This window comes from Orcinus orca, chromosome 2 (genome assembly GCF_937001465.1).
Source record: "Orcinus orca chromosome 2, mOrcOrc1.1, whole genome shotgun sequence".
NCBI classification, from domain to species: Eukaryota; Metazoa; Chordata; class Mammalia; order Artiodactyla; family Delphinidae; genus Orcinus; species Orcinus orca.
In genome coordinates, this window is record NC_064560.1 from 85116535 (window position 1) to 85138685 (window position 22151).

A 22151-nucleotide genomic window follows, 5' to 3' on the forward strand; every position below is an offset into this window, starting at 1 on the left:
GGATCTTTTCTTCAAACATGGCATTTGAGGCAGCTGTAGGACAGGTGGTCTACCTCATCCTTGTCTCTGTCCCTTCCCCCCAAACTTATTATTAACTGGGCTTCTTAGATTACAGATTGAAACTATAGTTGTTAAATGATCTTAGGAGCTAAAGGAGGAATCAATCATTTTAGTGAGTATAATAATCATCTGAAGTCTTGGAGTCTTGAATATAGGGAATATAAACCTTGAATGCTAGTAGCAGTTACAGGGAGATTTATGGAGACAGCTTAGTTACATATGGGGGAAAATCAGAGATATGGCATGGCATTTTTGTAAACATCAGTAGGGCTCTGTTGTATTTGGTTTTGCTGAGTGTAAAAGCTTCCATGTGAAAAAAAAGAAATAAACAGATTGTCAGGTTAAGAAAGACTAGTAATTTCTGTCTTTCACTATCAGACTCTGGCAGGCACGCCTCTTTTCTAAGGTAGTTTCCTTAAGTGACACTGACAGTGTGAGTTGCTGAACTCCTTTGATTTTTATCACCTATGTTAAGGCAAACAACCTAGCTCAGAATCAGGCTTAATTTAAATTGCCAGGTTTTAAGCTTTTCAAAGGCAGCTATCGTCCATCAGGTCTGGTCATATACTCAGATCCTGCTGTCCATCCACTTTTTTTTTTTTAACATCTTTATTGGAGTATAATAGCTTTACAGTGGTGTGTTAGTTTAACAAAGTGAATCAGCTATACATACACCGTCCATCCACTTTTGACTGCTCTCCTTTTTACTGCCCTCAGTGGCAAAATAAGCTGCCTTTACAGGTCACTCTCTGGAAGCTGAGGTGGTTGGGTCGTGCCCTATGTGATTTTCCTGAAATTCCTGAGCTTGGGGAGATTATAGCCTGCCTTGGAGTGAAGTGGCTAACAGGGAGAGAATAGCAATAAGAATCAGGAAAGAGTTTCAGATCTAAAAGAGCCTAAGAAAACATTTGCCAAAGTAGACAACAGGAGAGGTGGGAAGTTTTTCTTCCTACATACTCTGTCTCCCCAGCTTAATGTTCGCATTTTGTTTAATGACAGAAGTGAAAGTTCCCTCCTCTCATATTTTTCCAGAATTGCCATTAACAGACATACTACAAACCACATGTGCTAGGCATTGGCCAAGAACTCGGGTATGGCGGCTTGTGGTGTGTAGCAACCAGTTGCATTTCACTGAAGCATGACAGTGAGGGTACAAGAGGCCCTATAGCCTCATGCCATCTGGTTTTTCTCTTTGTTCTCAGCAGTGATAAGCAGTGGAAATGAAGTCCTTTTGCCAAGCAGGATCTATGCTGGAAATAGAGCAAGCAAGCAGTTATCTTGCTGAGCAGCTTCTGCAGGTGATTTTGTCTCTGCTCCAGCTCCAAGGCACAAGTCTCAAAGCAGGTTTTTACTCAATGTTATTCACGTAGTGCCTGGCTGGGGACACTTTTCCAGTTGGATTTACTATCCAAACGTTAGTATCGCAATGAGGCAAGCTATCTGGACTATGTGGGGAAACAAGCTAGGACAAAAAAAATGTTAGTGTGAGGTTACTTGATCACCTAGTATAATTTTCTCATTTAACAGATTGAGGACATTGAGGTCCAGAGAGGTTAAAGTCTCTATAAACCTTATCTATCACATTTCCTTTCCTTTTCTGAATACAGATATGTTAAAGAGAAAGAAAGATATAAGAAGGGAAGGGCAGTTTAATGGCAGTTAGACTACATAGTCTTTTCTCTTTAGTATTGCGTCAAGAATAGACCAGCTTAGATCTGCAGTTGTAGAGAGTGGTTTGGCTGGCTCCCCAATCTAGCCTTGTGACATTCATGTCCTAGAACCCCAAATACTTATTTTCTGCTAATTCCCAGAGTAGCAAAAGAACAACATGTTTACTACCCACTTGGCAATGGCTTGGGTTTCGGGATTCTGGCAGCTTGCTGCTGGTATCCTACACATTGACTGCATGCTGAGTGGTGTCAACAGTTTCTAAGCTGTTACTCTCTAATTGCTCGTATTCCTCTTGGCAATACTCTTTGCCAACTGTGTGCATGGGGGGGGCAGTGTTATAAAAGGTCTATTGATTGGGAAAACACATTCAGGAAGCAGCTAAATTTAGCTCTTTGTTTAACCCAAATCTTTTCTCTCTGGAAGGCCCCTTTGGGTCCTTTAGCAGTGCTACTGTCTCCAACAGATGGTCAGACATTCCTCCAGCTTGGACCTATGCTGCTAAATAATTGTATCCTGTGGTTGCATACATGTTGGTTAAGTTTGCCTATAAAATGCTAGATGCATGTGAGCACTCTGTGTTCAGAGGTGAGAGGTCCCCAAAGAACACCGGTTAGGAGAGTGGTAAGGCTTCAGAGAAGAATCTTTGCTCAACATACATAATATTCTAAAAGTAATTTTTAAGACAGTGTGGGCCAGTCGGAACACTGTGCTTACTACATGTAAGTCACTCTAAGACAGTCCTTGCATCCAGGTAATTAAGATGTACTAGGAAATGGAAAGATACCATATATGCCTGGAGTCCAGTGAGAGTGTGGATGTTAAATGCATTGGGTGTTGAGGGGCATGAGAGGTCCTGAAGGCTGGGCTGATCAGGGAAGGCTTCACAAAGGGAGCAGGACAGAAGCCTTGAAGCATGGGCAGGATTTCACCAGAGAGGAAGAGGAAGATACTTATGGGTAGGCTGGACAGATGCTGTGTAGTGTGATAAAGGGCTGTGTGGGAGATTGGCTAGTGGCTGGTTTGGCCAGGGCAGAGATTTTTGTGTGGGGGAATAGCAGGAATTAAAAATAGCTTTAGACCAGAGCACAGAGAGCCTGTGTGCTAATGCTGTCCCTTGTTTTATGGCCATCAGGAGCAACTGAAGGATTCTGAAAAAGACATGATCCAAAATCTCCTTTAGGAAGATTTGTTAGTCTTTAGGAATACTGGTCTTATGATAGAATTCAGGGTAGAATTTGAGGAGAGAGACCAGAGCAGGAAGATAAGTTAGACTGGTGACATAACTAATATGCCAGGGGTTTGGACCTCTGAATGGAAAGGAAGACAGAGATGTGAGAGAAGTGACAAAGGGGAATTTGATAGGATTTGATGATTGAAGGCAGGTTGAAGAGGGTTGAGTGAACAACAGAATTCAAAGGCATTGAATCTGTGGGGTGTGAAGAATGGCAGCGAGTCCAGTTGTAGTTAGATTGCATGAGGTTTTAATGGGCCAAGTTTTTGTGATTTTCTTCTTGCATTGCTTTGTGGCTGAGCCCAGAGAAAGCAATTAGTAGAGTTGCCACACTGAGGGACTTACTAACTATTCAATATTAAAGGCTTCAATCAGGAGGCTTCTGTAGGGTCAGAGAATTGAGTTATGTAGCCACGTGGGGACTACTGAGCCTGTTTCCTTGTCTGTAAAGTGGGATAATATTTGGCAATTAAATGAGATCATGTGGAAAGTAGCGAGTGCAATGCCTGGCTTATAATTATTATTCAGTCAATATTTGACTTTAATGTGAAGTGCAAAGGCTGTCTCAGTAAAGTTACTTCAAAGCATCAACATTTATAAAATTTTTACTGTGTGCCAGGCACCGTTCTAGATGCTCTGGGTAAGTCATTGTCCATCACCTCGGGGGCCTTACATAGGGTAACCAGACAAATAATGGAAGTGTGTACAAGATTTAGAGGTGGCAGAAAAGGAAGGGTAAGTGCCTGGTTCAGGAGAAACAACATTATGATCACCGTCATAATAGTGCATGTTCATTGGGTATTTACTATGTCCTGGGCACCATTCTAAGCACTTCACATGCTTACCACAGTTAATTTTCATGGCATCTCTATGAGGTTGCATTGTTATCCCCTTTTTGTTATTATCCTCATTTTGTTGGAGTTAAGTGTTTCATTAAATCTTCCACCAGGAATGACTTTAAAGTGTCTAGAATTCTTCATTCCCTGGGTTCTAATAAATTCTTCTCAGGTTCATTTATTCAAGACCCCTTCATTTTAGGTAGAATTCTGATTTAATTTCTGCCATTTGTTTTCCACTGTGTAGCCTTCTTTTGTCTTCAAGTATGTAGAAGCTGGATGGGAGGCAACAGGGTGCTATTGGTACAGGCACTGAATCTCCACAGTTGTCCCATCGGCTTTGCCTGAAGGATGTTCCTCAGCCTCCACCCTATGTGTCTGCTGAAGTTTGGGGAGTAGCAAGTATATGAAGATGACCTGAAGTAGAGTCACTGCTTACTGTCTTGCAAAAGGATCAAGTCAGAGTTTGAGTGAGGCACTCTGGTTTGAGCTCCCTTAGTTCAGCACCACTTACCCATACTCATTTTTCTCAGTAAAAGCAGTTCTAGTTCTGTTCTGAAGGGGAGTAGCCGGTGAAGCCACAGTTGGTTTGTTTCTGCTGCTTCTGGCTTGCCTCTTTATTCTTCTCTTTGAGCTTCAGTAGTGATGTATCTTGCTCTCAGGACAAGCTCTGCTTTCACCATTCCAGGCTGTCAGTTGTTTTCCACAGCTGGCATTCCATTTCTGCCTCTGAGCCCTGTCTGCCTTCCTCTACTTCTTGTCCCCAGAGTCCCTCAAGATGTGTCCTAATGCTTTCAAGATGAGCAGTGTTTTTTACCTCCTGAAGAACAGGTAATCAGGAAATCTGTTTTGGGTTTGTTTATGTGTTCAAAAGGAATTCAGAAAGAAAGAAATCTTTGAGCTTAGAAGTGGCCATTGAAGAATTTTACCCTGAGGATAGTGAAGACTGCCTTCAGTGGCTATCGTGCTCACGAGGAGGATCCTTCTCACACGGAGACTCGAGTGTCTGCTGCAGTGGAAATGGTCATGATCCCATTGCTTTTTCAAACCATTGACCCAACCCACATGGGTTCTTCCTTGATCTCCCTTCAACCCTCATTCCCCTTCCTGTGTTTACAGATTAGACCCTGTGCTACAGGGATGCCATTCCCAGGGAGGCACCTCTTTTACATTTCTTATCCTAAGAGAGCCACAGGGGAGACATGAGGAGGTAAATTCTAGAAGGTGTTCTGGACCAGAAAACCTACATTAACAATACCTGTGCTCCTGCACCAAGTGCCGCCACAGCTTTTCATTGAGCAGAGCTGATGAGCCTGGTTTCTGAAATTGTGTCTCTGCAGGCAGACCTCCTTGACAGTGACTTGGTTGATTTTTGGGAACCTCAGGTTCTAGCAGATCCTCCAGTGCCAGGAGTGGAGGGAGTAGTAAGTTCTTTTAATGTGGAATCCTTCAGAGTTTCTGGGCTTGGATAATCAGGTGGACACTTGTCATCAGCCTGAAGGGCTTGGCTGTAGTCCTTGGCACTCAGGAGGTTTTAGAGCAGTACTGTTGAGACAGGTGTCTTGGCTTAGACTCTTACCGCAGTAATGAACACTTGTGCTTCCTACAGTCCTACTGGAAAAGGTCTCATGGCAACTTGCTGCCAGAGTTTTTTAATTTAAGAATTTAAACTCAAACTAAGGGCTGGGGGATCTGGAGCCAGCACATTATGGCCTGACACCTGAGTTTTGTTGAAGGTACCAATTGGTCATTTTAGAAACTTGAGTTGGTCTCTGCAAATGTGACTTTTTTGCTATTATGTGCCCTTTGCCGTTTCACAGCCACAGGCGTCTGGCCAGAGCAAGGAAGGGGTTTGATTTCAATGTATCCGTCATCCTCCTTAAATTCAACATATCAAAGCTAAGTCAGTCATTCACCCCCTCCCATATCTTTGACTCCTTAGCATTCCCATTTCTTTCAGTGGAATCACCATTTTTAAAGTGTCCAGCATGAAACTTTGTGGCCATCTTTGCCTCTTACTTCTCATAAAAATTCATGACTAGAGGGCTTCCCTGGTGGCTCAGTGGTTAAGAATCCGCCTGCCAATGTGGGGGGCACGGGTTTGAGCTCTGGTCCGGGAAGATCCTACATGCTGCGGAGCAACTAAGCCCGTGCACCACAACTACTGAGCCTGTGCTCTAGAGCCTGCGAGCCACAACTACTGAGCCCATGTGCCACAACTACTGAAGCCCGCATACCTAGAGCCCGTGCTCCACAACAAGAGAAGCCACTGCAGGGGCTTCCCTGGTGGCGCAGTGGTTGAGAGTTTGCCTGCCGATGCAGGGGACACGGGTTCGTGCCCCGGTCCGGGAAGATCCCACGTGCCGCGGAGCGGCTGGGCCAGTGAGCCGTGGCCGCTGAGCCTGCGCGTCCGGAGCCTGTGCTCCGCAATGGGAGAGGCCACAATAGTGAGAGGCCCACATACCGCAAAAAAAAAAAAAAAAAAAAGAGAAGCCACTGCAATGAGAAGCCTGCACACCACAACAAAGAGTAGCCCCCGCTTGCCACAACTAGAGAAAGTCCACGTGCAGCAATGGAGACCCAACGCAGCCAAAAAAAAAAAAAAAAAAAAATCATGACTAGAAAGAACCCTGGAGGCCATTTTTTTTCTAATTTAATAACACAGTGATTCCTTCTGACAAGGAGTTTTCCTTTATCCTCAGTATTCATTCTGACTCTGGATTCTCTTATTCCTCAGTGGTCCTTGAAATTGTCATGACCTTTTACTTTTTTTTTAAATTAATAAATTAATTTTATTTTTGGCTGCGTTGGGTCTTTGTTGCTGCGTGCAGTCTCCCTCTAGCTGAGGCGAGCGGGGGCCACTCCTCGTCGCGGTGCACGGGCCTCCCACCGCAGTGGCCTCCCCTGTTGCAGAGCACAGGCTCTAGGCACACAGGCTTCAGTAGTTGTGGCTTGTGGGCTCTAGAGCACAGGCTCAGTAGTTGTGGCGCACGGGCTTAGTTGCTCCGCGGCACATGGGATCCTCCCGGACCAGGACTCAAACCCATGTCCCCTGCATTGGCAGGAGGATTCTTAACCACTGCACCACCAGGGAAGCCCGACCTTTTACTTTTTTATGCTACACCACAGGTTCCCTTTGTCCCTTGAAATCAATTCTACGTGGCCTTCTGCCCTCATTTTCTAGCCCTGTCAACTTCATCCTGTATAAAACAACTTGGCTTTTAATGCCTTCTGAAGTCTGGCCCTGCCCACTACTCTAAACTATCCTTCACGTCAGTCTCTGGGCTCCAAGCAGGATAGTTTTCATCTGCTCATGTCACACCCTTCCAGCCTCTGTAACTTTGTTCATGGTTCCTCCGCCACCTCCCTTTTCTATCATTGTGACTGCAATTCTGTCTGTCTTGCGAGGCATGGTTCAGATTGAAGATTTGACACTACCTGCAGCTCCTGGTTTGAAATTCCTATTTTACACTTGTGCTCAGGATAACAGTTTTTTTTCTCTGATATTTGCACATACATATTTTTTGTTTCCAGCTAGGTTGTAAGACTGGGAATGTGGTTTGTTTTCATATTCTTTTTATTTATTCTGTTTCCTGCCATTCCCCCCCCCCACTGGCTTGATGTATTATTACTCTGCAAACATTTGTTGATCACATTTGGAGGCACTTTACTCTTCTTTCCCTCCAACTTTTTATATTGAAAAAAAAATTCAAACTTTCAGAAAAGGTGCTAGAATAGTATAATGAACAACCATATGTCCTTCATTTAGATTCACCAGTTAACATTTTGCCACATTTACTTTATATAAATGCACACACACACACCCCTGAACAATTTGAGATTTAGTTGCACTCATTACATTTCACCCCTAAATACTTCCGTATGTATTCAGTAGGATGTTGCTCTCTACAGGCACACTACAAGATTGCTCTCAGGAAATTTAAAATTCATACAAAAGTATTATCTAGTTCCATATGCAGAGCTTTCCAGTTGTCCCAATCATGTCCTTTATAGTTGTTGTTGTTTTTTTTTTAACTCATTTATTTTTTGGCTGCGCTGGGTCTTCACTGCTGTGCGCAGGCTTTCTCTAGTTGCAGTGAGCGGGGGCTACTCTTTGTTGCGGTGCGCAGGCTTCTCATTGCAGTGGCTTCTCTTGTTGCAGAGCACGGGCTCTAGGTGCACGGGCTTCAGTAGTTGTGGCTCGCGGGCTCTGGAGCGCAGGCTCGGTAGTTGTGGCACACGGGCTTAGCTGCTCCGCAGCATGTGGGATCTTCCCGGACCAGGGCTCGAACCCATGTCCCCTGCATTGGCAGGTGGATTCTTAACCACTGCGCCACTAGGGAAGTCCCTATAGTTGTATTTTTTAATCAGCCATTGCATATTACATATAGTTGTCAGATCTCTTTCATTTCCTTTAACCAGGACGGTTCCCACAACTTCTGGTCTCTTTTGTGATATTGACATTTGTGAAGAGTCTAGGCCAGTTGATTTGCAGAATAACCATTGGTTTTGATTTATTGATTGTTTCCTTTTGATGTGATTCGCGTTAAACCTTTTTTCCAGGATTTTGGTGGGACTCTGTCTCTCTTGGAGCATTACATCATACAGTACACAGCGTCACTTTGTCCCATCACTGAGGCTAGTTTGATCACTTGGTAAGGTGTTGTCCAACAGATTTCTTCCTTGTAAAGATACTTTTCCCCTTTGTAATTAGTGAGTAATCTTGTCAGGAAGTCCTTTACCTCTTGAGTCCAAAGCTTGTTCCAGTAGAGCTTTAACCTGAGGGAATGAGGTCCAGTGTGGATAGGAGGTTGTTCTAGTTGTTAATGGGGGAAGGAAGAAGTGGGGAAAGAGTCAGAAACATCTTACCCACACTTGCCTTTGGTTACAGCTGGACTCTTACCCAGCTGCAGAGAGGAATGCCCTGAGGCTGTTATACAGGTTTCCTTCACATTCATTCTTTAATTCAACATATATTTATGTAGCCCCTCCACTAGGCATTGTGCGCTGAAGGCACAGTGGAGAGGAAGGAGATACAGCAGTGAACAAGACAGACACAGTTACTGCCCTCAGGGAGCTTACAGTTTAGCAAAGTAGATAGTCCAAAAGGAAAAAAGAGTTATTTACAAATTGTATTAAGTACAGTGAAGCAGGTAAGCAGCATGCTGAGACTGAGGGATATTTAAACTGAGACCTGAAGAATGAGGAACCTGCCATGTGTGGTGTCAGGGAGCATTGGAAGAGAGAAGAGAGTGCCGGAAGAGGGAAAGCATGTGAGGCTGGGAGGAACCTGGAGTACTGAGGAACCAGAAGGCAGCCCCGATGCCCAGAGCGTGGTGCAGGTTGAGGCCCGAGGTAAAGGGGCTGAAGTACACAGGGGCCAGATCACGGGATGCCTTGTGGACCCCAGTAAAGAGCACTAGGGGTATTTAGGTTTCTCGTAATAAATTCTTCTTTCAGAGGTACTCTTGACACCAAATTGCGTTTTGTGGCAACCTTAATATAAATCTACAGGGGCTGTCTGTACATTGGGTCTAAAGGTATGAGTTTACCAGTTGTTTTATACTCCAAAAAAGAACTCGTCTGATATCGCCACCCAGTTGTGTGACCACCACAGAATGGAATCAGAATTCATAGTCCTGGAGAAATCCCCATGCGCAGTAATGGGCTGTGCTCCTCATTGATAAGACATAGGATACACACAGCCTTTCCAACTAAAAGTCCATGCCAGTGTGAGGATTGAGTTTGGATTTGAGATGACACTTTGTTGTGGGAGCCTTGTTATACAACAGAAAGGCTGGGAGGTATGAAGGACAGGGAGGGAATGTACATGCAGAGGCTGCAGGGGAAGGCTTAGACGTGGTGCTGGAAGGTGTCTTGAGGGTGTGAGGACATGCATATGTGTCCGTAAGGGAGGGAAAGGCCCCAAATAGTATGTACTGTAAGGAGCAGTGCGGAAGTGAGAAAGACATGAAGAAGGGGCAGCACACGAGGCTCCGTGGCCCTGCTTCAAGCTGTGGAATGAGCTGTGCGGGGAGGAGGCATCTTCTCTCTTGGCCTGTACTGGGTGTGCTTAAGCCGTTTTCCTTGATATCCTAAGATTAATCAGATCCTAAGAAGTGCTCTGCTTGTCACGAACTGGCTATAATTATATCTATCTCTTGTTTCACCGACAGCTCTAAAGTACGTATTAATAAGAGAAGCCCTACCAACTAATGTTACTGCCTTGGTTCCCAAACAATAAAGATCCACCTTCCAACGGAAACATGATTGGGCTTGGCCCACGTTCAGGCTTTGGTGATGTTATTGTCCGCAGTTTACACGCTATGTTCTTGGTTCCCTTCCTTTGGAGTTTATTTTATTCCCTCTGCCTGTTTCTGATAAGCCAGTCTGACTGGTTGGACTCTGTGTGTAAATGTTGAAAAGGAACATTTTGTGGTGCTAGCATGTTCCTGTCAGAGATACAGAGCAGAATACAGTGAAGTCCTAGACCCTGCGACTGGCAGACTAAGCAGAAAGGATTCCTGGCCATATCTTTCCCTAGGCTACCAAACATGCCAGTTCATCAACAGGACCCCTTCCCTGCAGCACAAGTCAGTGAGATGTAATAGACACACAGTTTCCAGCTGCAGCATTCAGCCAGCTAGAGTGGAGTAAACTCTCCGCCATGAGTTGTGTACCCCAAGACTGAGGAGAAAGGTAGCAGAAAACACTCAGCCTGCCCCCAGAGAGCCCTCAGAACCGGAGAGGGGGTCCTATACACACAGCACAAGACCTAGTCCCAGAAAGAAAGTTTGATTAGTGGGGTGGCAGGCCCAAGACTCACTGCCCTGACCTGTTTCAAATTCACCAGGAAGGGAGTACGTAGGTGAAGAAATGCACGGACTTGAGGGAAAGCTCTCCCTTGCGTGACTCTGCAGGTGAAGAGGGTGTTTGAAGTAGGCAGGTGCATGACTTGTCTGACAGGTTTAGGGTTGTTAGTGGCTTAGGACTCCTGAGAATTCATTCAGCTTTTTCACACTGCTATCAGTGGTTCCTGATTAGTTCTGATAACATGTGCATGTCTGGAGCAGGCCATAAGAAATGGCTCTTTTAATCAGCGGTTGACTTGCAAGGTCAGGGTCAGGCTACAGCCTCCAGCATCGGCATCCGGGATATCAATGACTGACATTTCACAAAGGGGGAGGGGAGAGGCAAAGCTCACTGTTCGTTGTCTGCCCCAGGCTGGAGTAGGACTCATACAGGTGGAAGGGGTCAATTAACCGACAGGATAGTGTGAATTTTGACATGGAGATGGTTTTTATTTTATTATTACATTAAGTTATTATTATTTTGCCTTCCCTTGAGAGGATACAGATGTGGGTGCTTTAAGTTCAGTCTTTATGCTTGGATTTCTGTTGTTAAAATGTACAGCCACAGCCTAATTCTGTGTGGTTTTAAGAATCCATGTAGGAAGGATTGGATATCTGATAGAAAGAACCTCAAGAAATTTCTCCCGAAAGGATCAGTGAGGAAGAAAAGTTTTTCTGTACAGGGCTCTGGAACCAACAGGATGATGACACACTTTCTGAAAACTTCTGCCTTAGAGTTAAGTAAGCCACACTAGAAATAGCAGTAGGTTTGCATCATTTATACGTTTGAGTACCTGATGAGAACTTGCCTCTATTGGTAAATAACTACAGCTGGGACAGTATAACTGAGGTGGGGGCTGAGGAGGTAAGAGGCTTATTTCCCTACTTTGAGGAGTTTACAGTCCAGTATAGATGAGGACACAGGATCTAAAAAGGCATGTGATCCAGCCAGACAAAACTAATTACATGCAATCCCACGATGACTTGCTGATTGGAATCTGTGTTTCTTGGTCTGCCAGTGAGGCCACATGGGGCTGTTTGGCAGAGGGTTTGCTCCCTTGGGGCCAGCCCAGTGACTCTAGCCTTTGTAAGATGGCATTAGTTGTCAAGGCAAAAGATCACAATTTTTGACTTTGCTGTTTCTTTCCTGTCCTGGTTTTCTGGGCCCTGAAACGGCACCTTGCTACTGATACGTATAATACTATGGACTCCTTCAAGTGTACCCAGCTGCTGCAGACTTTGACCTTGTAAAACCAGGTATCAGTACTTTCCATGGTGTACTTTCAATGACTGTGATTCCCCCTAACCTTTATAGAGTTCTGTTTGTTTATGGTGAGTAAAAGATTCTTCTGAGTAGCTTAAAGCAAGCCATAGGTTACTTTCCATGTACTCTTTCCCTGTGGTAAGAGTATTGGGTTACAGTCACCCCAAATGGGGAGAAAATGACAAAATTATTTAAGAAAGCAAGTTCCTAGTTGAATTTCTTCAGCCAAAAGGAAGGGCTAAGTAGAGGACAGTAGGAGGAAGAAGATGTGGGGAGCAGATGGGATGAACAAGTCATCCTGCCTTGAAATTGAACAGCAGGGACCAAGAGGGTCAGGAGGGTTAGCTAGTGTCTGTTCCACTCTGGGGAAGGATAAGGGGTCTGCTTGTGAGGAAAACCTCACTGCCAGGAATGGCATTTCCCCCACTTTGAGAAAAGCATGTTTTCTTCTAATGTGGTTGATAGATTGCAGCCTTTTCTTGATAGTACCAAATACATCTTCATGGATTTGGCCTTTGTGGTCTAAAGCTACACTTCTAAGAGAGTTTAAGTTCATCCCTGCTCTGTGGTAACCTGAACGGGTTGTTACTTAGTTCCCCACGCACTGCTTGAGTTCTGTGGAGAGCTGCATAGCATGCCTAAGTCCCAGATTAGGCAGATGGGCTGGGGAGGGTCAGTCTTAAAGTCTTGGCTTTCACAGATCAACTACACCCATTTGTGGAGCTGGTTTCCTGTAATCACTTGCCCTTTTTCCTCACCTCCTTTCAAACTGCAGACTCTGGCCTGGTTGTCCCAAGTATTTCCTATGAGCTGCATAAAAAGCTGTTGTCTGTGGCTGAGAAGCATGGCTTGACTCTGGAGCGGAGACTGGAGATGACAGGCGTGTGTGCCAGTCAGATGGCACTGACCCTACTCGGAGGACCCAACAGGTAAATGCCTCCAGACCGGTGGGAGCTGAGTGTGGGGTGATGCTGCTCTGCCTCAGCACCACCACAGTGCGTCACACACAGAGTTCATCAGACCGTGGCCGCTCCTCTAACGTGAGTACCTCTGTGAAGTCACTTTCCTGGATGCTACAAGGTTTTTGTTTGCCTCTCTCACCCTTGTCCTGGAAGTCCTCATTCTTCTCCCAGCAAACCACCCTTTGATCCTTCCTTTGTGGTAACAGCTGACTCTCAGACTCCTGCTGACTACCAGAGGCTTGCTTTCTAAGAACCTTCAGAGACCCAGCCTTTGGAACTCGCCATTCACTCAGAGGGCTGGGGTAAAAATCAATCCTGAGTTCCATACCTGAGAGCTTCTAGAACAACCCTGACAACTGGGTATAAGAGCTAGACTCTGGTACCTTTCCACTTGCCCTTTTAGGCTGCTATATCAGGGGCAGTGCTTAGTTTTGTGGATGTTTACTGATACCATGTACCAGACCTTGTGCTAGGGCTAGGGATACAAAGAATAAGAAAATACTGGGCTTCCCTGGTGGCGCAGTGGTTGAGAGTCCGCCTGCCAATGCAGGGGACACGGGTTCGTGCCCTGGTCTGGGAGGATCCCACATGCCAAGGAGAGGCTGGCCCCGTGAGTCATGGCCGCTGAGCCTGCGCGTCCCGAGCCTGTGCTCCGCGACGGTGAGAGGCCCAAGTACCGCAAAAAAAAAAAAAAAAAAGAAAATACTGCTCCTGTCCTCCAGTAGCCTAGTGAGGTCTCCAGAAAGTCCAGTGCTGTGGTAGAGGAAACAGAAGCCTCTCCAGGAAGCCACATTTCTACTCCAGGCTGGAGAAGCCACTCACCCTTCCTAGAGCAGTGACATCCAAACTGAGTCCTACAGAGCAAGGGGGAAAAGTTAACAAGCGTGTGCCAAGGGCAGAAAGGATCAGGAGACCATGGATCCATAAGTCATTTTGTGTGGCTGGAAAGTAGGGCTTTGGTACAGCTGAGAGGTAGGGAGCTGCTAAAGGGATTTCAGTAGTGCTGTAACATGGTTAGTCTTGTGTTTTAAAAAGGCGACTTTGGCCAAGTAGATTAATGGAGGAGGCAAGACTGGGGCCATGAGACCAGTTAGAAAACTGAGCCAGGGGCCAGGTGATGGTGGCCCCAAGCAGGGAAGTAGAGAGGGAACAGAGAAGTGGGTGGATGAGGGAATTTTTAAAGGTAAAATCAGCAGGGCAGGGTATTGAATGGATATGGAAGGTGACAGAAAGTGAAGTGTCGGTGATCACTGAACTTAAAGCGTTCTAGCATGGACATCTGGTTGGATAGTGATAGCATTCACTGTGATAAGGAACGTGGGAAGAGGAGCAGGTTTGGGGGAGATGGTGGATTTTGTTTTGGATATGTTGGGTTTAGGAGGCCTGTGAGACATCCAGTAAACCATTGGCAGTCGGGATCTGAAGTTTAGAAAAAGGTCTGAGCAGAAGATAAAGATGTGGAAGTCATCATCTGATACATGGTATAAGAATAGGCAAGCTCCTCTAAGGAGAGGGAGGGTGTAAAGGGATGAAAGGGCCTAGGGTGGAATTCTGGGGAACATTAGCATTAAAGCAGAGTTAAGAGATGAGGAGCCTTCCAAACTAGCTAAGAAAGTTTAAAGCCAGAGAGGTAAGAGAACCAAGAGGGTAGTGTTTAAGAACCAAAGGAATGGTGTTTGAGGAATAAAGGGATGGTCAGCAATGGCGATGCTGAGAGAGCAGGCACGATTAGAGTTGATAGGTATCTGCTGTATTTGTCAATAAAGAGGAGGACTTTGGTAGCCTTGTGGGGGAGTGGTGTCTAAAGTGATCCACGCTGGCTGTGAGATGTCCCCTCCTTGCTTCTCTCCCCTCACCCTATAGCATTGTGTTCATTCCTCCTTGTCCCTTGATTTAGGCCTGCTTCCCAACCTGGTTCCCTGGCCTCTCCTCTGCCAGGAAAGAGCCAGTGGAGACCACAAAGGAGGAAGTAGTGCAAACTGCTCTCTGAAGGAGTATCCTGCCCTTGGGTCTGATGACCGTAGAACCTTCTCCCAGAGCAGCCATTGGGGCAGCTTGAGGAATAACCTCTTCCTGGGAGTATTGGAGGCCATTAAGTGGCTTCCCAGCAGTTTGGGGGCAGGATCTGAATGTCCTCCCCAAGTCACATTCCTCTAGTCAGCTTCTTGGAGGTGGCTGTCCTTGTGCCTGTCTGTTCTTTCAGTGTCTGAACTCTCAGAAGGGCCATCTCCTGTCGTTTGCAGCAGTTACCACGGTAATCAGTTTCATGTATGTCAAGTACCATGCATTTTTTCACTGCGCTTTCACAACAGCATTTAATTTGATCCTCATAGCTTCACCTCGAAGGTAAATAGTAACCCAGGTTTTAAGATGAGCAAAGCTAAGGCTCAGAGAGCAGAAAAACTTGGCCCACGTGACATTGCTGGTTCACGGTGGGGCCAGGTCTCCAGTGCCTATACTCTGACCCTGCCGTTGGGTATGTGGGTGCCGTGGTCCGTTTTGAGTCCTCTGATGGGGATGCCTCTGTGAGAGGGAGAGTCCATTTAGGGAACAGACACGGGTGAGTCAGATGCCAGAACTCCACAGTATCTGCGTGAAGGGAGAAGTACTCGTCATATTTCCATAAGATGCAAACATGGTGAGGGAAATGAATGACTCGGTGTATATGTAAAGTACATTACCAGATTGCGCCAAATTTATTTGGGGAGTGCGGGTTTCCTCTTTGGCTTGACAACATCTGTCTTCCTCTCTTTGGGGAAAAAGAGTAAGTGACTGTCACTGCTCCGCCCCTAAGCAGGGGCCTAAGCCTCTTTCTTGCTGTTCATCTCCCCTTCCCTTCCTGCCCTGGGGGCAGACTGAGTCGAGCACAGCTCTAGGGCTAATCCTCTAAACCTCCTTACTTGTGGCTTCTCTGAGACCAGAGAGGTCTCAGCTTTGAACGGCAGGAAGCTGGAAGTGACTTCATCAGGAAGTGGGTGTCCAAGGCCGCTACCAGCGTAGGAGGCCGGGAAGCCCCTAGCCTGCCTGCTGCCTCCTCTGTGACCAGTAGTGTAACAGTGCCAGCATCGATTGAGTACTTTGTGTGTCGGTTCCTGTTACAAGTGCTTTACATCCATTCATCCACCCAGCGTCCTATGAAATAGGTACTATTAGTATCTACACCATTGCCCTTATTAGCTTACTGGCAGCTCAGTAAAGAGAACTTGGACTGGCAACTGATTGAGGATGATTTAGAACTACCGTCTTTGGTACTTGCTGTGAGTGTCTTAGGAGTTGAGGCAGAGTAATCGTAAAAGGGGTGGGTCAGAGTTTCACAAGTGAAGGGGTTTCTGGGCAGGGGAAATAGGTTGAGCAGAAGCAAGAAAGAACCTTACACGTGCAGCAGAGAATGATGAGACCAGTGTTCCTGCAGTGGAGCAGGCATGTTGGGGAAGAAGAGCAAAGAAGGCTGCAGAGGTAGAAAAGCCTCTTTGCTAAGAAGAGTTTGGACCTAATAGGTCATACGGTGAGAACAGTAAGTGTTCTTGGTCAGAAAGCAATGTTCTGGCAACAGTGTTATATGGAACAAGATCTGGGTGAACTACCTAATGAGAGGACCCAGCAGATGACATGACACCAGTATGTGGGACAGTGGGAGTGCCACCCTGTAAACCTGGCCTTCAGTGGGTTTTGTCCATCCCCCTCTGGAACCTGGGACTGGCGAGAACTCTGAGAGCAGTAGGTGCCGAGAGGCACTTGCCTGGTATATGATGCAAGGGATTGGCAAGTCTGCAGCTGATAACGCTTCTTTGCCTTCTTTTCCAGGTTGAATCCCAAAAATGTTCACCAGAGGCCTACGGTGGCCCTGCTATGTGGGCCCCATGTGAAGGGGGCTCAGGGTATCAGCTGTGGGAGGCACCTAGCCAACCATGATGTCCAGGTCATCCTCTTCCTGCCCAACTTCGTGAAGATGCTGGAATCCATTACCAACGAACTCTCTCTCTTCAGCAAGACCCAGGGCCAACAAGTGTCTAGCCTCAAAGGTGAGCACTTGCACAGAGCTGGGCTGAGGCCCTCTCCGTCCTCGGTGCTTTCATTGGTCTGGCGGTGCCGCCCAGTGGTGACAGGTGGAAAAGCACAAGTGTAAAGAATGCTTTGCCCGTAAGTAGTCTTAGTGTCTAAGGAAATAAATACCTTTGGTGTCCACTTGCCTACTTCCTATCCCTTTCACCCTCCTCCTTCTCCCACTACTCAAATGGAGAGGTGGGGACCTATTTATTCATTTCACAGATATTTACAGAACGGGCACTGTTTTTGACACTGGGGATATGGCGATAGATTTTTTTCCTAAGAAAATATTTATTTATTTGGTTGCATTGGGTCTTAGCTGTGGCAGGCGGGCTCCTTAGTTGCAGCTCGCTGGCTCCTTAGTTGTGGCATGTGAACTCTTAGTTGCGGCATGCATGTGGGATCTAGTTCCCAGACCAGGGATCAAACCCAGGCCCCCTGCATTAGGAGCATGGAGTCTTAACCACCGTGCCACCAGGGAAGTCCCAGATTTTTTTTCTTAATCCATGCTTCCGTGGAGCTTATTCTGGTTAGGACAGATGACAAGTAATATCTCTTTTGGGTCACATGGCAGTAAGTGTTACGGAGACAAATAAAGCAGGGAAGGAAGACGGAATGTTTGAGGGTTGGGTGGAGGGTAGCAGACTTAGACATTTCAGGGTCCAGTCATAAAGGGCCTGTGGATCACTGTGAGGGTTTGAAATTTTACTCTGGGTGAGATGGAGAGTCACTGGAGGAATTAGAAGAAGAAAGATATCCCAATCGGGTTCCAAATGATCATTATGGCTGTTGTTTGAGAGCAGACTGTAGGCTTACAAAGAGAGTTATTAAGGCTATTGTGATAATTGGAGAGAGAGATGTTGGTGGCTAAGACAGCGTGGAAGTGATGAAAGGTGGTTAGTTTCTGAAGCAATATTGAAGATAAGAGTTTACAGATTGGGTGTAAGGGACGAGAGAAAGAGAAGGGTTAAGAATGACTCCAAGGTTTTTGGCCTGAGTAACTGGAAGGATGGAGGTCCCATCACTGAGATGGGAAGAGCTGGCGGGGGAGATTTGGGGAAGAAGAGCAGAAGCTCAGTTAGAGATGCCTGTTGGATATGCAGGTGGAAATGTTGATTGATGGAGAAGAGTCTGGAGTTAAGGGATCTGGTCTGGAGTTACAAGTGTGTGGGTGGTATTTAAAGCCATAATGAGCCTGGATAAGATGTCTCCTAGGAAGAGAGATTAGATAGAGAAGTTGTTAGACTGAGTTCTTTGTATAGAAGTCAGGGACTTGAGAGACCAGCTAAGGAGACAGGGAAAGAGTGGTCAGTGAAGGAGAAGGAAAACCCGGAGGGCCTGGTACCTGAAAGGCAAGTAAGGAAAGAACGGTGTGTTCAGCTATGTCAGCAAGCCATTCTAGGTTGCCGTTACTCTCAGGCCAGGCTCCTCCTGTGGGCATGCGGAAGATAAGATGCCGCTCCCACTCTTGAGAGCCTCAGGGCCCACAGGGACACCACCACCTCCATCCATAGTGGCCTGTTCTGAGTAAGAAAGCCATCAGTCTCTAATTGAGATATGTCATTACTTAAGGCTGAGACCTGGGGAGGGGTTCTCATATGTGGGTTCCCCCCTTGAGATCTATAACATGATGCCCTTTGCCAGGCAGTTGGTTCTTCCTCTAGCTGCCCACAAGCCTTTCTATCCCAACTGCCCCAGGAGGCAAGTCTGAGGATGCTCACCTTTGAGTTTGGTCTGATTTCCACTAGTCTCAGTTTAACCTCTTGGGCTGGTCAAGACTTACATACTTGTTGAGATATCTGTTCTTACACTGTCCCAGAGGCCTGGTTAGAGCAGAGAAGCCTTTTAAAACACCTGAGAGAAGTGATAGATTCCTTCCCCGTTCTTAAGGTTGGGCTGCAAGGAGGACTTATTTCCATGATAGTGAGAGGGGCCAGCAAGGCCAGGCAGTCTGAAGCAGGACAGCCTGGTGTAGAATGAGCATGCTCTTGCCTGCTCACACTTCTTGGGCCAGACAGCAAATGGCAGTCAGCCCATTTCTCCTGAGCCCTAGGCACGGTCTCCCTGTGAGGGCTGACATGGCAGTAGAGCCCACCTTCCCAGAGCCTATAATTTACCAGGGAGTTAGTCAGATATGCAGAGGAGGCAAGGGCCTTGTGTCCTGAGAAGCTCTGCACACCCAGCAGGACAGTGCTTCAGCCTGGGAGCTCCATGAGGACAGTGGTCCATCAGGCTGACACGCCCTTGGTCTCTAGCACCCGGCCTAACCAGGCCTTGGAACTTCCGGGGCCTGAGTACTGACCCAGCCTTGAGAAGGCTATTCTCTGGAGAGGCATTGGAGTGGTGTCTGAACAAGACACTCTTGGGGGCCACCATGGTTCTAGTCCCAGCCTGGGCTGCTACTTTATAGGGGTTTTCAGATGGCACTCTTTCCACCTACAGATCTGCCCACCAGCCCTGTGGATCTGGTGATCAACTGCCTGGATTGTCCCGAGAATGCCTTCCTGCGGGATCAGCCCTGGTACAAAGCAGCCGTGGCCTGGGCCAACCAGAACCGGGCACCAGTACTCAGCATAGACCCTCCTGTGCATGAAGTCGAACAGGGCATCGATGCCAAGTGGTCACTGGCTCTGGGCTTACCTCTGCCTCTGGGGGAGCACGCAGGCCGTGTCTATTTATGCGACATCGGCATTCCCCAGCAGGTATTCCAGGAGGTGGGCATCAGCTACCACTCACCCTTTGGCTGCAAGTTTGTCATCCCACTGCACTCTGCCTAGAAGGGCTCTGGGCAGGCTGGACCCTGCGGTCCCCTGCTGCTCCTGCCAACGAACGCCTTAAGGATGTGAAGCTTCATGGACCTTGTTGTTTTTTCTCTTTTTGGTTTCTTTCTTTGAGAGAACAGCTCATATTTAAAACAGACCTGCCACCTGCCCTTAGCCAGGGAAAGCTTTCTTACTGGGTGTGCGGGGCGAGTGGCAGGCTCCCGTGCACAGTGGCTCCAGGCATTGCTACACTCGGCCCCCTGCGTGATCAGGTGGGGCTTTGTTTACAGACATAGGCAGCTCACAGACTGTGTGTCACGTTTACAGCCTCTGGGCCTGGGCGAGCGCCTCGCGGGGTGGGGCAGCCCTGTTTGGGGCCTGAGCTGGCTCTGGTGCCGAGCTTGTGGCTCTGTCTCCCTTGCTTCCCTCACAACCCCAGCTAAGCGGCCCTTCCTCAGATCACGTAGAACTGGCTGCACTGCAGTTGTCCACTAGAGGGCAGACTTGCAGTCTCCGTTCCTCGTTCCTCGTTGAGGGCTTTGAGGCCTTCCCTCAGCCCCGCCACAGGTTGATTTGGGGGCTTTTGACCCTTTCTCTTGAGCTGATCCAAGTTTTATGCTGGGGTTTTTTTTTTTTCACTCCATCACTCTGGGAGGCAGGGAAGGGGAATGGCATCAGAATGGTGTTACTGTATTGGGATTTTTTTTACTGTTTTTCTGTTGTCTTCAGCACAGGTAGTATAAGGTTATGTTACTGTAGAACCACAGTGCCCATCTTGCCAGCAGTGCCCCCCAACCCCATACTCTATAGCTGGGGGCTGAGCCTTTGCCTGGTCTGGGGCCAGACCCCTCAGGGTGCAGCTTTAATGTTCAGTATTGGGGAGGCCCCTGGGGGAGCCTGGTGCTGAGCCAGAAGAGGCTCCCTGGTGCTTCCGTCCTAAGCCACCACTCCCCACCCCTCCTTGCCTGCGCACACACCCCCTACGCTCTTCTGCCCCCTCTGCCCTTCCCCTGAAATAGTCCCCAGCAGCTGTGATCCCAGAGCAGGGCGCACGTCCCTCCCACGTGGGCTCTACCCCAGCTTTTACAGCCTGGGCCTTGAACCCTTTATGATTGTTTTCTCTAGATGAGTGGGCTCAGGGCCAGCACCCTGTCTCAAAGATGCCAAAATGAGGCTAGTTCTGGATGAGCTAGCTGGTGGGGCTCAGCCTTAGGAACACACTGCTGCTCAGATCCTAAGGCACTAAGCCCCCAGATGTCCACAGGCCCAGGCCCTGAAGGCTGGTAGAACAGGAGCCATGCCCTGAAGTTCTTGAGAGGGGCCCTTGCAAAAGGCTTGTGCTTTAAAGCCTGTTTCAGGGCTTCAGGCTTCCTTCTGCTGTGCCCACCCACTCTGGTTAAGGGGGTGCATCGTGGACACAGGGTAGGCCCTGGTACCATGGGTTTCAGGCTACTTACCACTTTTCTTATAGGAGCATAGGCAGGAGCCGATGAGGCAGGGGAGAGAGGGCTGGTCCCTCCTTTCCTCTCATCTTCCCTCAGATGTTAAACTGTCTCCAGCAGCGGAAGGCCAGCGACTGTGAATCCCGTGCTGTGTATCCTTCCTGAGCCTCTGCTCACTCTCAGGGCCAAGGAGCTCCCATAATGGGGCCCTCTCTTTAGAGGCAGGGCCATAATCTGAGGAGCAGTGCTGGATTACAGGCATTTTAGTAAGCAGCCATTAAACAGGTTCTGGCTGCCTGTTGATGCAGTGAGGTCTCCTAATTGGGTACAGTGAGAAACGAGCTAGAAGAACCCTGGCCCAGAAGACTGTGCTTGCTCCAGTAAGTCACAGTGACCCTGGGGGTGACGGCCTTGTGTTGAGGGGCCACTGGGAGTTGGTGCCCAAGCCTCTCCCTGTTTTCTCCCCAGGTGGCCCTGAAGCCTCTTCCTGCCCTCAGCCTGGGCCTTCCCCAGTGGTGGTAAAGATAAGCATGATTCTTCTCTCTTCAGCTCTTTTCAGAGGCATCCTGCCCACAGTGCCCAGTCCTAGGGAGCCCCCGTCAGGTGGCCAAGACGATCACTCATGCAGCTCTTGGGGAACCAAAAACCAGCACGAAAATAAAGCTGAATGACGGAGTCCTGTGCTCTGTGGTAAATTGCTCGGTATGCTGCAGTGAAGTACTGCATCGCCAGCCCTAGGAGCCTGCGTTTGCTTCTCACACTTCATTAAAGTTATCGGGCACATAACAGTCTAAAGTCCCAGCCAAAGACAGGGCCGGAAGGATAGGTAAAACCAGTGGGCCATTTCCCTTATACTCCTTGGGGCTGAGAGGTACAGGGGCCTGCAGTCCCCTTTTAGGACTGTTCAGCAGACCTACCACTGCTCTTCTGGGCCCAGAGGGATACCGGAGCTTCTGGCTAGCCCTTCTGTGCCTGGCCCAGTTCACACTTAGCTCTCCACAAGCTGAACTGCTAAGAAAGACTTT

General features: G+C 47.7%; 1 protein-coding gene across 3 annotated transcripts in view; it reads left to right on the forward strand.

Annotated features, from left to right (window-relative positions):
• The window catches only part of EDC3 (enhancer of mRNA decapping 3), a 51536-nt gene extending 29735 nt beyond the window's left edge, over positions 1–21801 (forward strand). For 2 of the 3 annotated variants that reach the window (XM_004276308.3, XM_033440071.2), the window contains 3 exons: positions 12689–12842; positions 16680–16897; positions 19365–21801. In XM_004276308.3, the coding sequence (XP_004276356.1) occupies positions 12689–12842; positions 16680–16897; positions 19365–19699 (707 nt within the window). In that variant the 3' untranslated portion in view covers positions 19700–21801. Of the gene's footprint in view, positions 1–12688; positions 12843–16679; positions 17016–19364 lie in introns of all 3 variants that reach the window. The other variant, XM_033440073.2, reaches the window with a different exon arrangement.
• Positions 21802–22151: the final 350 nt, after the last annotated feature.